At 44.7% G+C, this 16,954-nt stretch overlaps 1 protein-coding gene across 1 annotated transcript in view; it reads right to left on the minus strand.

Annotated features, from left to right (window-relative positions):
* The window catches only part of LOC137341713 (band 4.1-like protein 4B), a 282,961-nt gene that overhangs the window by 161,882 nt on the left and 104,125 nt on the right, over positions 1–16,954 (minus strand). Inside the window, exons 2-4 of the mRNA XM_068005123.1 lie at positions 16,362–16,466; positions 4,467–4,509; positions 4,177–4,255 (exon numbers count right to left, since the gene is read on the minus strand). Coding sequence (XP_067861224.1) covers positions 4,177–4,255; positions 4,467–4,509; positions 16,362–16,466 — 227 coding nt within the window. The remainder of the gene's footprint in view (positions 1–4,176; positions 4,256–4,466; positions 4,510–16,361; positions 16,467–16,954) is intronic.

Consider the following 16,954-nt stretch of genomic DNA (forward strand, 5'->3'; position numbering starts at 1 on the left):
TGGAGATGATGCCCAAACTAAAGGATGGGGAATAATTGGGAACAGATCACTGCAAGTGTACAGAAATAGTCAGATGGTTACCAGGAAAAAAACCGACAGTATAGGTTACAAAAATGCAATTTTCACAATCATATATATGTAGGGAAAAACATAATTGCTAGAGAGTTAAAGGTAGCTTTTATTTGCATCAGTACAACAATATATGGAATATTCAAACAAATATATTGGAAAAAAATACCAATGAGGTTAGAAACCCTTGCAGCACACAAGAATTACTAATTTCCCAGTGTGAAAATATTTTTTCTCCAATTTTCTCCCTTCATTCCTTCTCTCCTGTCTGTGGTGACTTATGATTGTTGTTGACTGAAACCACACCTGTCATCCAGTATCTCACCTACATGCCTGTTTTTCATGCAAAGCCTGGATAGTAAATACTGTTTTCCAATTCGCCATCAGCTGAGCCTGATTCTCCCCTCATCTAACATCCACTGATGCATACTGCCGATGGCAATTGGGTGCAGCAGCAGTGGCCGACTTCTCCCTTCCACAACTTGACATTGTGACTAACTACCCAAGATCAGCTAACGCAGCGTAGGCCAGGGTTTGAACTTGATCTTCAGCCTCAGAGCCACCAACCAATCTACGTTTATATTATGCCTTAATCTAATTTGCTTTACAGGAGATGTTGTGATCAACCACCAGGAAGATGGGGAAAACTTGAGCAGGTGATCAAGGGCGTGGTGTAAAGTTAGTTACTGAAGACTTTCGAAGATGGGAGAAGAATAGCAAGGGCATGAGGTTTAGGAGGGGAATTTAAGGTGCAGGAGCATACTGGCTAAAGACTCTGCCATAGACAGTGGAGTGGAGGAAGTGGAGAAAGTGGAGAAGGGTGGGAAACAAGCAGAATTAGAGGAATGCAAAGTTGCAAGAGTAAAGTGTGTGCGCTGACACATAGGGCTGTCTAAGATTGCGCAGGTAGGATGGAGAGAGACCATAAAAGGAACTGAAGATGAAGACTGGAGTTTTAAGGTTAATGTACTAGGGGACAGGGAGCCAGCAGGGGTCAGTGAATACAAGAGTAATGAGCTTGTGGGGCTTTATGCAGAATAGGATGCAGGTCACAGAGGTCTGCATGAGTTGAAGTTTGTGCAGGGTGGAGCTGGAGAGGCTGGCATTGAAAAAATTCTAGCCTTGAGACAACCAAGGCATGGATGAGGATTTCAGTGGCAGTGGCATAAGGTGAGGGCATAGGCAAGCAATGTTCCTAAGTAGATGTGAGTGGTCTTAGCGATGAACTACATGCGGGTTTGAAGCCCAGCTGAGGGTTGAACAGGACATCAAGGTTGCAAATCTTTGGGTTCAGTCTGAATGAGAAAGAGAGGGAGATGGAATCGGCACCTGAGGCGCAAAGTTTCTAGTGGTAGCCAAACAAGATGGCTTCAGTCTTGCCGTGGTGAGGTGAAGAAATTGCTGGCTTATCCAGCACCTGATGTAATACAGGCAGTCTGACACCACACAGTGGACCTATGCTCTGTTATCAGGGAAGCCCACAACAGAACTTGGAAAATATTACTGAATATACTTTGCATATGTTTACATATTAACATATTCTTGATTGTGAGCAATGTGGTCAGCATCACTCTGGTTTACTGAAAAACAGATTGAGTGCTGCCTTACACCTTCTGTTTAATATTTTGTTTCATGTGAAATGGCTTAATATATGTGTGTAAATGATTGGGGTATGAAAACAAAAACCTACATGCAAGTCTATGCAGTTCTGTAATTCATTAAAAATTGTAAATGTGAAAGTGAAGCATATATGGAAAAACTGTTAAAATCACACTCAGAATTTTCATAACACTGTTAAATTAATGGTAACATTTATCAGAATAGTTCTAACCACGACAACACAAAATCTGATCGGGAAAAAGGTGATGTTTAAAACATACATTCAATTTACTCTTTCTATAAACAGTCTAAACATAATGAAACTCACATTCCAAAGCACTAAAATTCCATTAAAACTATGGAGTGAAATATGACCATTAAAAATCTTGCACTGTTCTATAAATTATAGGTCAGGTTGGGCAAAGACACGTTGCAAGGAGATCAAGTAGGTTTGCCTGAAGTTTGGTACTCAATTTCATATCCGGCCCTAACCAACAAGTCTCCTAACTGCCAGGGGTCCTAACCGTGTTTGGAGATGTCTTAATCCAGTTCCTAACAAAGGCGCATAATACTAGTTATCACCCACTGGCAATCTCATTCAGAGGTCACAAGCATAGCTGGTATGGAAAATGGTGATATTATACTGGCATAGAAGGTGGTTCTTTTTAGATTTGGGTAAATGCATATTGTGGCGGCAGAGTAGAAAGGGGTTTACAGTGCATCTGGCTAGTATTATAGCTGACTTGAGTGTGCCTAACACTGAGTGCCAAGCATTTTAGTTCCCAACAGATACACCACCTTTTATGATTAGCCAAAATAGGAACAACAAAATACTTTAAAATCAAATTGTTTTTAAAAAAATAATCTATTTAAGTGTTGAGTCCAACACAATTCTGATTGTTATAAGGATATAAAAAAACAAGAAAGGCTGTCATTCCACACTGGCATATTCTGACCGGGAAGTTTAAATTTCCAAGTATCTGCCAATTTGTAAACTTCCCTCAGTAACAGTAATTGGCTTCTAATTGATCTCAGAATGTGCCTGAGGCAATTAGACTTTGAAGTCTTAAGGGGACAAACTAGGTTAAACACAGTTGCACCTTAACAAGTAGAATAAGGCATCATTGTTCTCGGAGAAAATCTAAAACAAAGCTATCTCTCTGCTTGAAACTAATGGTCTTTTTTACCCCTGCTGTCTTAATCTGTGTTGTAAACAATTTTACAACACCAAGTTATAGTCCAGCAATTTTATTTTAAATTTAAAATAAAATTGCTGGACTATAACTTGGTGTTGTAAAATTGTTTACAATTGTCAACCCCAGTCCATCACCGGCATCTCCACATCTTAATCTGTGTTGTTATCCCTGCCTTTTGTCTTTCATTGTTTTCTCCCTTTCTGTACAGCCCTCAATCAATTTTATTAGAGTCATTCATGTCTATTTGTCTAACTTTTTCTTGTTCAGTGTCACCTCTCTCATTTGTACATCTCCCAGTGTCTCTCTATAACTCCCAAACATCATCTTTCATTGATGTATTCAATTTATATCTCTTATGTGTTTAAAACCTAGAGTACATAGCAAGATGGTATTCAACATGCACCATGTCAGAAATAGGTGTCCAGGTTGGGATCGGGGGGGGGGGGGGGGGGGGGGGAGGGAGGGAGAAGAGAGGGCAATGAGACTATCCAGAGGTTGCTGGAAAAAGTGCAGATGAGAAAGTGGTAGGAAGAAGTGTAGAAGGGGCAGGGTTGGGAAAAAGTAGAGAGTAAGGAGGGGGTAGGGCAAGACAGCTGGGGATGGTACAGAGGAGGACACAGGTGGAGGTAACTGAGGCTCAGAGGTGATGGAGTCTGTGAGAGAGCAAGAGAGAGAGAATTTTTAGATAGATTACCATGTTTCATTTCAGTACTAAAAGTTAACGATATTGACGTGGAAAATATTGGGCCAGAATTTGCTGGCAAAATAATGGCAAGTTTAATGCACACGCTATTATTAGTGAGGGAAAAAGTCTAACTAATGGGTAATGCCGTGAGATGCTTCACTCCAGCAAATTCTGGGCCAATGTTATTGGATCCATAATCAGCCAGAGATGAAAATCTCAGTCTATTTTGTAATATAATATGGGTATGGTAACCTAATGATTATGGTATTGGACTAGCAATCTAAAGGTGATGAGTTCAAATCCCACCATGACAAATTGGCTAATTAAATCTGGTAATTTGTGTGCTGGTACCAGAAAAAGTGACCATGAAAGCTGCTGGATTGTTGTAAAAATCCAATTGGCTCACTAATCACTTTCAAGAAAGGGAACCTGCCACCCATACCCAGTCTGGCCCATATGTGACTCCCGTCTCACACTACATGGTTGACTCTTAATGCCCTCAGGGCAACTAGGGATGGGTAATAAATGCGGCCTTGCCAGCATTGCTCACATCCCCAGAACAAATATAATATTTAGAAAGATGATAAAATTTGCAGCTACTAGCATTTCTACATCACATATTCCTACCTTGTAAACTCTTCACGAAGATTATTCGGTTCAGAGGAATAGAATTTTATTCTGAAGTGTAAGCAGTAAGGAGGTCCAACTGGGAAAAGTAGATTTATATATTAATTATTTCCCATATTAGACAATGTTTTTAGTCAGGTTTACTAAATACTGTATTGCAAAATATTTAAATGATTTATCATGTAAAGGTAATACAGAATGTTTATATTCTAAAAAAGGATCAAGATCAATGCAAAAACTAAACACAGTGCTTTGAAGCCCATGGATACAAGTCAACCCTGTGTACTTACTTTTCACTTGTTTCTTGATGGGTTTTGTATAGTCTAACCAGTGCTGTTAAAGTAAAAGACAAGTTATTATGAATTCCACAAACAGGTCAGTATATGTGCAGTTCTATTTAAAAAATGTTTTCTCTTAAGTTAAACTAGGATCAAGTGCAAAATAAAAGTCGAGGTGTTTTGCTATAGTTGTACAGAGCATTGGTGAGACCACATCTAGAATACGGTGTGCAGTTTGGTCTCCTTATTTAAGAAAGGACATAATTGCTTTGAAGGCGGTTCAGAGAAGGTTCAGTCGACTGATTCCTGGGATGAGGGTGTTATCTTATGAGGAAAGGTTGGACAAGTTGGGCCTGTATACACTGGAGTTTAGAAGAATGAGGTGTGATCTTATTGAAACATATAAGATCCTGAGGGGACTAGAAGGGGTAGATGCTGAGAAGATGTTTCCCCTTGTAGGAGATTAGAACTAGGGGCCACAGTTTAAAAACAAGGGGTCTCCCATTTAAGACAGAGATGAGAAGAAAATTTTTCTCTCAGAGGGTCGTGAGTCTGTGGAACTTTCTTCCCCAGAGAGCGGTGGAGGCAGGGTCATTGAATATTTTTAAGGCTGAGTTAGATAAATTCCTGATTAACAAGGGAGTCAAAGGTTATAGTAGGTATACAGGAAAGCAGGGTTGAGGTTACAATCAGATCAGCCATGATTTTATCAAATGGCAGAGCAGGCTTGAAGGGCTGAATGGCCTATTCCTACTCTTAATTCCTATGTTTGTAAAAATTCCTTTGCTAAGAGTAGGATTAATGACCAACTCTCTCAAGGGCAACTGTCTATCTTGATGTACTGATGGACTAAGAATGGAGACTCAGACACACTGAACAGGTTTCCTAAGGGGAGGTGTGCCATATTATATTATGAGACTGCTGACCATAAGGATGTTTTCACAAATACTGAAACAATGCTTCAGCCAAGTATCTAACATTTGTACTAAAAAGCAGTTTTGAAAACAGGGATATACTTTTTAAGCAAAGTTCTTCATTTAAAAAAAATACCATGGGAATTTTAAAAGAAGTGTTAGACTGTCCCTCTAACTCAATGTTCATTGTAAACTGTCTCTACAATAGCCTCACCAACCTCAAAACAACAGACTACAGTCTAGTATGTCTCTTACACAGATTGATTAGCATCTTCAATCTCTTCAAAATAGATTTGGGAAATTTTACACCAAGGTTTTACATGCTTGATCCAAGGGGAACACAATCTTTTGAGAGCCTCCTATGTTAACTTTCAGCCAGGCAGGACTTAGAAGCTTATACTGAATGCCCCATCCAAAGAATCCTGTGTCTTGGTGTTGATGGATCAAATGGCTTCTGGTCTGCATATCAGGTGTTTTCAATGCTGCATTATTGGTAGCCAGGATACTATTATTAACTCTTCAAAGATGGTTTTCCAAGATAACAATGTTTCAGAGCACACTGTGCTGGGACCTACAACCTTTCCCCGCTTAATGAATCATTCACTCCATGTTTAGTCCCAAATAGTAGTCCTGCACCTTAGATTTGTTAGTGGTACCTGTTATAGATGTGATAAGCAGTGGAGGAAGAAAGAGCTTTTCAACTGAGTGCTATAGCTATAATGATACAAGTAGTTAGCAAGATATTACAACCTGTAAATGGTCACTAACTTTGTTGCATTGCAATAGATTTTCAAAATACTGCACAAACTGCAATCACAATGTGTAAGCCAATATGGGTAGTTCATTTTTAAATGTGTCCTATTAAAAGATCCAAAAAATCCAAAAAGCAGCTTCACGAACAAAACATCCTAAAACTAGTCAACCATAGCGTGGGACATACTGCTTGCGGAACTGTGAACCACCCTCCTGGACAGGAGTCTCGTTGCAGGTACCTATGTCTATGAACAGGTCACTCAAACACATCTTCACTTTTCCCCACTGGTTTTCTTCAATTCCACCTGCTCTTTGCCTTCCTTTCCACAATTCCCCGTCTGTCCTTGTCCCTTTCCACCTCCCTAACCTTATTTCAAGCTTTCAATTTGGCTCCTGAATATTCAGCTCAGTCCTCGGTAGCCAAGGTGCCCAGATTCAAACCCCAAGTTCAATTCCAGGCCCAGGCTCCTGTTCTCATCCTTTTGTGCCCTCTCTGATCTGCCTTTTTATCTCCCAGACTGAATTCCATTGACGTTACAGGAGGCAGCGTTAAACCCAGTCTTTGTAGCATGACAGATGGTGCCTTATATTCACTGTATGGTTTTCAGTGATGTTACACCTCCCATTGCTCCAATGCAGGTCTTCCAGGGCTGAGTGATGCAGCTACTCGCAAATTACTCCGAAGCCCAAGAAGGAGAGGGGCTGGGAAAAACAGAATAAAGAGGGAGAGCAGAAAGACTTATGAACATAGCTGAGTTTAGTAATTCAAAATGTGGAAGATTGCGGATATTACCCGCATCCAATCACTGCTCGCCAGGCTTTATTTTTCTAAGATGTTGCACCACTGTGTACCATATGTAGATCTGAGTATAAAGTTGTAAATTGATTAACCAGGTAAGAGAGAACAGATCAGCTGGGTTTCTTGGAGAACTAGTCCCCCGGACTCCCTTAGTTCTAAGTGCAGGCTCAATAGCTTTAGGGGGATAAGGATCACTCACAAGCCTAATTGATACACAATTCACAAGCTTTACAGATACATAAAAGAGTTGTGCAGGCCTGACTCAAGTATTGTAAGCTCCACACTCTAAAGATTTACCACCTCAAGTGTTACAAAATATGATTAAAATAATTTGTTGCTCAATTTTATTTCAGTCTGAGCTACAGTAAACATAGCAAGTGTTTTGATGTCTTTACATCAAGTAATTTTCACCTCTAAGATTTTGGCTGCCAACTTGAAAACACTGTTAGTGGGATTAAAGTTACAAATTATGGGTCTGTATGGATTTGTCTGAATTATAGTATCTTTTCATAGAACTAATTTCATTTCCAAACTGATGACTCATCAGCATTCCAAATATTGACAAAACTGCCCATATTTCTATACGCCATGGAATTGAGACAGGGAAATAGAAATGTAAACTAACACTGAAGTCAATAAAACAGTCATTGGAGCACTGACATGCTTCTGGGAACTGGATTGAATACAAGAGAGATTTCACTGCCTCCAAACTTGAATTAATCAAATGAAAGACTACTGCATTCAGTGATCTATACTTCACACAAATGTGAATGATAATGTAAGCAAAATAATTAAGATGACAATTAAAGGACCAATTCAAACATTTCGGCTAAAAATACAGCTGGATCATTGGGCAAGGCCAAGTTCTGAACCAGTAGAGTAACGTGTTGGTTCACTGGATGCTGCAAGACCACACAAATATAATTTAAACATGTTTTTTCACCTTAAAGGGATACAGCCATTTATCTTTAAGTGGCTGCATATAAGGAGGAAAATTGTTGCAACCTTTTTAAAGGTTGACACCAGTTTTCATCATTTGAAAGACTGTATACAGAAAGAAATGACTGAGATAGCTGAGAATAAGCCTGAGGCATACCAATTGGAGGTAGTGACCATGCCAACCACTTGGGGCACAATCCCTACGTTGCAAGGTGGCTACAGATATCCTCAGTGGAAATGGTGAAACTCTGCCCTACTGACCCACTGCAACCAACAACACGGACATCGAATCATTTCAAGGCTCAGGCAATCCCGTCCAGGTAACCTTGCAAACCGTCCTCGCTAACATCAGGAAGTTGGTGCTTGAGTTGGGAGAGGAGTCCCATGAATGGCTCGGCAATACCACGATTGATTGAGCTGGCTAAGTCCTGGAGGACATAGCAGCTAGATTGGGCCTGCATCAGTTGATTCTGCCTCTACCACCCTTTAAGGCAATGAGTTCCAGACCCCCACCACCCTCTGGGTGAAAAAAATTCTCCTCAGCTCCCCTCTAATCCTTCTACCAATTACTTCAAATCTATGCCCCCTGGTCACTGACTCCTCTGCTAAGGGAAATAGGTCCTCCCTATTCACTCTATCTAGTCCCATCATAATTTTATATACCTCAATTAAATCTCCCCTCAGCCTCCTTTATTCCAAAGAAAACAACCCCAGCCTATCCAAACTTTTCTCATAGCTAAAATTCTCCAGCCCTGGCAACATCCTCATAAATCTCCTCTCTACCCTCTCTAGTGCAATCACATCTTTCCTGTAATGTGACGACTAGAACTGTACACAGTACTCAAGCTGTGGCCTAACCAATGTTTTATACAGTTCTAGCATAACCTCCTTGCTCTTATATTCTGTGCCTCGGCTAATAAAGGAAAGTATCCCGTATGCCTGCTTTAACCACCTTATCTACCTGTCCTGTTACCTTCAGGGATCTGTGGACATGCACTCCAAAGGTCCCTTTGTTCCTCTACACATCTCAGTAGCCTCCCATTTATTGTGTACTCCCTTGCCTTGTTTGCTCTCCCCAAATGCATTACCTCACACTTCTCCGGATTGAATTCCATTTGCCACTTTTCTGCCCACCTGACCAGTCCATTGATATCTTCCTGCAGTCTCCAGCTTTCCTCCTCACTATCAACCACACGGCCAATTTTTGTATCATCTGCAAACTTCTTGATCAAGCCCCCCACATTCAAGTAAAAATCATTAATAAAGACCACAAAAAGCAAGGGACCCAGTACTGAGCCTTGTGGGACCCCACTGGAAACAGCCTTCCAGTTGCAAAAACACCCACTGCCACTGAGTCAATTTTGGATCCAACTTGCCATTTTCCCTTGGATCCCATGGGCTTTTACTTTTTTTTAAAATCAGTCTGCCATATGGGACCTTGTCAAAAACCTTGCTAAAATCCATTACACGACATCAATCACGTTACCATCGTTGACCCTCCTTGTTACCAGCTCAAAAAATTCAATCAAGTTAGTCAGACGCGACCTTCCTTTAACAAATCCATGCACGACTATTCTTGACTAACCCATGGTCAGAGCGTCCGCTATTTCCTCCCTTGCTTCTCTTAGTAGCCTGGGATACATTTCATCCAGGCTTGCCGATTTATCTACTTTCAAAGATGCTAAACCCCTTAGTATTTCCTCTCTCACTATGTTTATCTCATCCAATATTTCACACTCCTCCTTAACTACAATCTCTGCATCATCTCCCTCTTTTGTGAAGACAGACGCAAAGTACTCATTAAGAACTATACCCACAGGATGCACTGCAGCAACTCGCCAAGGCTTCTTCGACAACACCTCCCAAACCCATGACCTCTACCACCTAGAAGGACAGGGACAGCAGGTGTATGGGAACACCACCACCTGTACGTTCCCCTCCAAGTCATACACCATCCTGACTTGGAAATATATTGGTGTTCCTTCATCGTCGCTGGGTCAATATCCTGGAACTCCCTACCTAATAGCACTGTGGGAGAACCTTCACCACACGGACTGCAGCGGTTCAAGGCGGCGGCTCACCACCACCTTCTCAAGGGCAATTAGGGATGGGCAATAAATGCTGGCCTTGTCAGCGACGCCCAACTCGCATGAATGAATAAAAAAGTGCTCATTCTTTCCTGCTTTCCTAGTATTAGTACAAGTCAACAGGCAGCTTCCTATTAATGGTCCCAGAGATTACCCACACTGCTCAGCAAGCGTGAAAACACTGTCCTGTGCTTAAGGATGACACATTTTCATTAAGGAGTATAAACCTGCATTAACATGGAATGGCACTCTCTCAACCTAGAAGTAGCAGGAGACTCAGACAGATAGGGATAACAAAGCAAGAAAAAAAGGAAGACATAGAAAGTACTTCACATCATGGACAATGGCATCCACCATAATGCTTCACCTAGTAACAAACCTAAACTTAGGTTTGGTGGTCAACCATTTAAAACATTTACCATAAAGACTTTTATTCCATCTATGTTCTGGGGAGCAGTGCGTTGATACCGTTGCTATGGTAACACCTCAGGTGACGACAGTTAGGTAAAGCCCTTGGGCCTACTGATCATTGCCAAATACCTCTCCAGCTGAGAATACAAAGATGACAACCATTCGCTCTTCACACAACCAGTGTTTGGAGCCCCTGTTTGCACTTTAAATCAGCGAACAGCAAGGACTCCTTGTTCCCTTGCCACCGCTAATTTGCAGCAATCTATCTCTGGTTCCTGGAATGGGACCCCCAATATCCATTGATGTGCCTCTGCTAGGTCTTGCAGGCACACATGACTCAGAGAAGATTGGCCTCTCTGCCCTAGAAAAAAAGTGTTCTACATTCAAGATGCTGTATCTTCAGACCACAGCACGGGATTCTTTCTGTTAGGATACTATTTGACACGTCTCCTCTGCTCCTTTCAGCTGCTATTTACTTCAAGTAAGTTAGACGCTGCTTGTTGGAGATGTTGTTTCAAACCTGTTGCCATTATTATTTTTTTTAATTCGTTTATGGGATGTGGGTATCGCTGGTGAGGCCGGCATTTATTGCCCATCCCTAATTGCCCTTGAGAAGGTGGTGGTGAGCCGCCTTCTTGAACCGCTGCAGTCCGTGTGGTGACGGTTCTCCCACAGTGCAGTTAGGAAGGGAGTTTCAGGATTTTGACCCTGCGACGATGAAGGAACGGTGATATATTTCCAAGTCGGGATGGTGTGTGACTTGGAGGAGAACGTGCAGGTGGTGTTGTTCCCATATGCCTGCTGCCCTTGTCCTTCTAGTTTGGGAGGTGCTGTCGAAGAAGCCTTGGCGAGTTGCTGCAGTGCATCCTGTGGATGGTACACACTGCAGCCACTGTGCGCCGGTGGTGAAGGGAGTGAATGTTTAGGGTGGTGGATGGGGTGCCAATCAAGCGGGCTGCTTTGTCCTGGATGGTGTCGAGCTTCTTGAGTGTTGTTGGAGTTGCACTCATCCAAACAAGTGGAGAGTATTCCATCACACTCCTGACTTGTGCCTTGTAGATGGTGGAAAGGCTTTGGGGAGTCAGGAGGTGAGTCACTCGCCGCAGAATACCCAGCCTCTGACCTGCTCTTGTAGCCACAGTATTTATATGGCTGGACCAGTTAAGTTTCTGGTCAATGGTGACCCCCAGGATGTTGATGGTGGGGGATTCGGCGATGGTAATGCCGTTGAATGTCAAGACGAGGTGGTTAGACTGTCTCTTGTTGGAGATGGTCATTGCCTGGCACTTGTCTGGCGCGAATGTTACTTGCCACTTATCAGCCCAAGCCTGGATGTTGTCCAGGTCTTGCTGCATGCGGGCTTGGACTGCTTCATTATTTGAGGGGTTGCGAATGGAACTGAACACTGTGCAATCATCAGCAAACATTCCCATTTCTGACCTTATGAAGGAGGGAAGGTCATTGATGAAGCAGCTGAAGATGGTTGGGCCTAGGACACTGCCCTGAGGAACTCCTGCAGCAGTGCCCTGGGGCGGAGATGATTGGCCTCCAACAACCACTACCATCTTCCTTTGTGCTAGGTATGACTCCAGCCACTGGAGAGTTTTCCCCGATTCCCATTGACTTCAATTTGGTGCCACACTCGGTCAAATGCTGCCTTGATGTCAAGGGCAGTCACTCACACCTCACCTCTGAAATTCAGCTCTTTTGTCCATCTTTGGACCAAGGCTGTAATGAGGTCTGGAGCCGAGTGGCCCTGGTGGAACCCAAACTGAGCATCGGTGAGCAGGTTATTGGTGAGTAAGTGCCTCTTGATAGCACTGTCGACGACACCTTCCATCACTTTGCTGATGATTGAGAGTAGACTGATGGGGCGGTAACTGGCTGCATTGGATTTGTCCTGCTTTTTGTGGACAGGACATACCCGGGCAATTTTCCACATTGTCGGGTAGATGCCAGTGTTGTAGCTGTACTGGAACAGCTTGGCTGGAGGCGCAGCTAGTTTTAGAGCACAAGTCTTCAGTACTACTGCTGGGATGTTGTCGGGGCCCATAGCCGTTGCTGTATCCAGTGCACTCAGCCGTTTCTTGATATCACGTGGAGAGAATCGAATTGGCTGAAGACTGGCTTCTGTGATGGTGGGGATATCGGGAGGAGGCAGAGATGGATCATCCATTCGGCACTTCTGGCTGAAGATGGTTGCAAACGCTTCAGCCTTGTCTTTTGCACTCACGTGCTGGACTCTGCCATCTTTGAGGATGGGGGATGTTTGCAGAGCCTCCTCCTCCTTTTAGTTGTTTAATTGTCCACCACCATTCACAACTGGATGTGGCAGGACTGCAGAGCTTTGATCTGATCCGTTGGTTGTGGAATCACTTAGCTCTGTCTATAGCATGTTGCTTCCGCTGTTTAGCATGCATGCAAGTCCTGTGTTGTAGCTTCACCAGGTTGGCACCTCATTTTTCGGTCTGCCTGGTGCTGCTCCTGGCATGCTCTTCTACACTCCTCATTGAACCAGGGTTGATCCCCTGGCTTATTGGTAATGGTAGAGTGAGGAATATGCCGGGCCATGAGGTTACAGATTGTGCTGGAATACAATTCTGCTGCTGCTGATGGCCCACAGCGCCTCATGGATGCCCAGTTTTGAGCTCATGCTACCTTTCTGGGCACCCCATCTTCGGTTCCGCTTGGCCCATCACCATTCAGGCATTGTTTGATACGCCTGCTCCAGGTATTTTGGGTAGGAAATCAGGAGTTCCCTCCTGGAGATACGCCTAAAAAAAACATGGTCTGCCACCCGCACTGCATTTGCAGCAATCTATCTCCAGCTTCTCCAATTATTCACTCGGGACTAGAAACCTCTAACACCCCTCCATCAGGCACACCTAACCCAGAGAAGACCAGCCATTTACTTCCAAAAAATCACTTTGGCCCTCACTGGCCACCAATGCACCAGCCCACTGCCACTGCCCTTGCTAGATTGCCGTTGCTTCCCTGCTGAGGTGCGTGTCAATCACCTAGTTTTTCTTTGAACCGCCCTTTTCGAGGACCAACCTGCAGGGATTGACACTGGGGGCTCGATTTTAGGATCGTGTTTCCGGCGGGTTCCCAGCGGGGTGGCCCCGAAAATCCCGATCTCCGGTCACGTGACCGGATCGCGACAAAATCCCGGCCACTTCCAGGTACCGCGCTGACGTGCGGGGCTGCGCGCGCAAGCCCCGCTGGTGGGAATCCCGCAGGCAATTAAAGCCAGCGGGGTTCCACTTGAGAGTACTTACCTTGCTCGTTGTGGTCAGTTAATGAGCTGAAGCAGCTGTCAAAAGAGGAAGTGTGGGATTTTCGGTTCAAGGCAGTGAGTTTCCCACACTGGGGGAAACAGTCTCCCTCCAACCAGGCGTGTTGCAGCCAGCAGCCTGTGGCAGGTGCCAAGGTGCGCTCCACGGGGGAGAGCCCTCACCCACGCAGGAGGCCACCGCGTCACATAGGGCAACCCCTGCCCTCCACCACCCCCCGCCAAGCCAGAGGACAGACCGACACGAAACCGCAGCCCCAGTCCGAGGAACCACACACCTACCCTGCACAACCCCTCAGACCAACACCTGCCAGTTGGGTGGTGTGTGGAGACCCTCGGAGGACGAAGAGCATGACCAGCACCAGCAGCCTCGCAGTCCACGCCGTCCGCCGCAGAGACGTGGATCTCCCCAACACGGTGTTGTTGCACGCCCACCTGCACAGCAGGAGGGAGGGCTACCGCAGAGAGAGACGCGTCGCAGAGGGCACTACCCTCGCCACAGGGTCCACAGACCGAGGCGCAGCTCCCCGGACCTCTCCGAGCAGCAGTGCACAGGGAGGCGCAGATTCGCTCGACATGTAGTCGTGGAGATCTGCAGCCTCTTTCATGCCGAGCTGCTCCTGGCTGGCCCCAGCACCAACTGCTTACCTGTCGCTGCCAAAGTCACCACTGCCCTCCACACCTTCTCCTCCGCATCCTTCCAGGGTGCAGCCGGCTACACCGCCGATGTCTCTCAGTCGTCTGCGCGGACGAGCCCTGCAAATACACCTGCACCTACTCTGCAGTAACACGATGGGTGGCATCAGTGGTGGGTCCTCATAGTGATACCCAGGAGCGGGCATTATTGGACACAACGGACAGGATTCGCGGAGACATGGCAGTGGTGGTGTCAATATAATGTGTGCTGTTTGTTGCTCTGAAATTCAATATGGGTAACACCCATGACAAACCCTCAGACACCCTTGTGCACCCCCTTCATGCTGACGAGACGTTTGCCTTACGCTGCCTACTGCACATATGTGATGCATGCCCTGTGGCTGCAGCACAGGTGGTGGCAGGTTGAGTGAGGCTGGCCGTGAGGGAGATGCACGAGAGGGTGAGTATGGGATGGAGCAATGAGATTGTATGAGGAGTGGGTTGCGTGTTAGTGGCAGGGTGAGTACTGGCGAGGTGAGTAGGTGGAGGTAAGATGAGGATGGGGTGTGAGTGGGTATGAAGGGTGATGTGACAGAATAGTGTTGGCGGTGCCGAAGGAGATGTGGGGTGGGGGCAGTGTTGTGGCAGACGGAGTGTAGGGGAAAGACTTCGTGTTCTCACTGCGGCTGACCTACTGCGGTCATTGCAGCGCCTCCTGCACTGTATGCAGGTGGGCGATATGTTGGTGGTGCTGGTGACCTCCTCTGCCACCTCGAGCCAGGCCTTCTTGGTGGCAGAGGCAGGCCGCTTCCTCCCGCCCGCCGGGGGGAAGATCTGTGTCCTCCCCCTCCTCCTCACCCCATCTGATGATACCTGGGGTGAGGCATCATTAAACTGGGAGCAGCCTTCCCCCTGGGCTGCTCCATGCTGCAATTTGTCCCATTGGTTGCAGCATCTGTCAGTGGAGGACTGCCCCTTTAACTAGAGAGCCTCCAGCTGACAGATCGTACTGCGCATGCGCAGCCCGACCGACGCGCAGGCCAGCGCCGTGGACCCCGGAGGAGCAGGTAATTGATTCCTATTAGTGGGTTGCCTGCTATGATCGCGTGGGCAACCCACTAATTTCGCCGAGTGTGTTGACCACGCTCCCGGAGGACCACCCGCTGGGAACCTGCAGGCCTGCTAAATTCGGGCCCTGGGTGTCAGATACCACTCTTTCCAAGGCCACCCCACCAGATCCTCTCCAGTAGAGAGCGCTGGTAATGATATATTGGATACTGATGGCGGAGAAGAGTGAGGCCTGTCCAGTGCATTAACACAGAACTATTACAGAATAAATTATTTTGGGCTTCAATTGCTGAATCACAATAGACTTCAAAATTCTGGAAAATGCACCAAAGGGTGTCAGAAATCAAAGCTCATGGGGAGGTATGCCCTCGAGCTCCCTAAGAAATACATTTTGCACCATCCCACCTGACTTCCCCTTCGAAAATTTCTAAATCCACCAGTGTAAAAGTTTGCACCTAAGATTTTTTTTTCTATAATGAAACAGTTGGAATATTAGATGTAGCTACAGCTTAAGTTATGACAAGTTAATGTATCACTGCACTCCCACTGTAACTACAACTTTTCTTATGTCACATGTGAGGCCATTGGGTTTCAACTGTCAAAGAAAAACAAACTGAATTGCAAAATGTGATCCCAAATACAAATCCTAAAATCCAACATAATAAAAATTAATTTAACTTAATTGGTCGCCTTGAAGGGTGGTCTTGGTTATAGGATTTTCGTTGTGGCTGTTTTTCAGTTGTACACTTTTTTGTTTGAGTCTTCAGCTGTTTCGAAGCTGTCCATCAGCATTTCTGAGTTTTGTAGGTTGGTATATTTGGGTATATTATTCTTTCTCATTACACATAGAAGCATCAAAATAAACCACAATTTCATTTTTAAAAAATTAGCCTAATTTAATTTCCACCTTATTACCTTCCCCATATCAATAACTACTATTCAAAATAGGTTTATAGCTTCAAGCGCTTGGAAAAACCGACTTATAAAACCAATTTAATAGTCACTTACTGAAACTTGTACAGCATCCATGAACTGCAGGCTGAAGTATTCTACCTCCACAAGGTCCAAATGGTAAACAATCTGGTCAAAGAGATCTTGGCCTTTTGCATTTTTCTACAAAAAATAAGAAGCATTTATATGAAGTGCAAGTTGTCGTTTTGAAGTTCAAATTACTTTTTAAAAATGAATAACTAAAGCAACTGGCCTACCTGACATTATCAAAGTACTGAAAGTGAACTGAGGTAATGAGAAATATGCAGGAAAGATTATTCTTATGCATTTACTATGCAGCTAAAATTTAATCTGCAAACTACTGTCAATATCAGCCATGTGCCACGATACAAATTTAATCCTTGAAGTACTCAATGGGGGAGAATTTTAACCCTCCAGGACGGGCGGGAGTTAAAAATTCAAAAGTGGGAAACCCAACACAACCTGCGTCCAACGCGCCAACTTCCGGTTTTAAGGGAGGCGGGTTGTGGGGTGGTGGGCAACTGACCTGCACTCCAGAGGCAGATCAGTAATTTAAATATTTGAATGAGGCTACGTGCCTCAAATTTTAGCTTGGTTTTAAATTTAATGGCTGCGGGCCGGGTTTCCCA

Source organism: Heptranchias perlo, chromosome 2 (genome assembly GCF_035084215.1).
Source record: "Heptranchias perlo isolate sHepPer1 chromosome 2, sHepPer1.hap1, whole genome shotgun sequence".
Lineage (NCBI taxonomy): Eukaryota > Metazoa > Chordata > Chondrichthyes > Hexanchiformes > Hexanchidae > Heptranchias > Heptranchias perlo.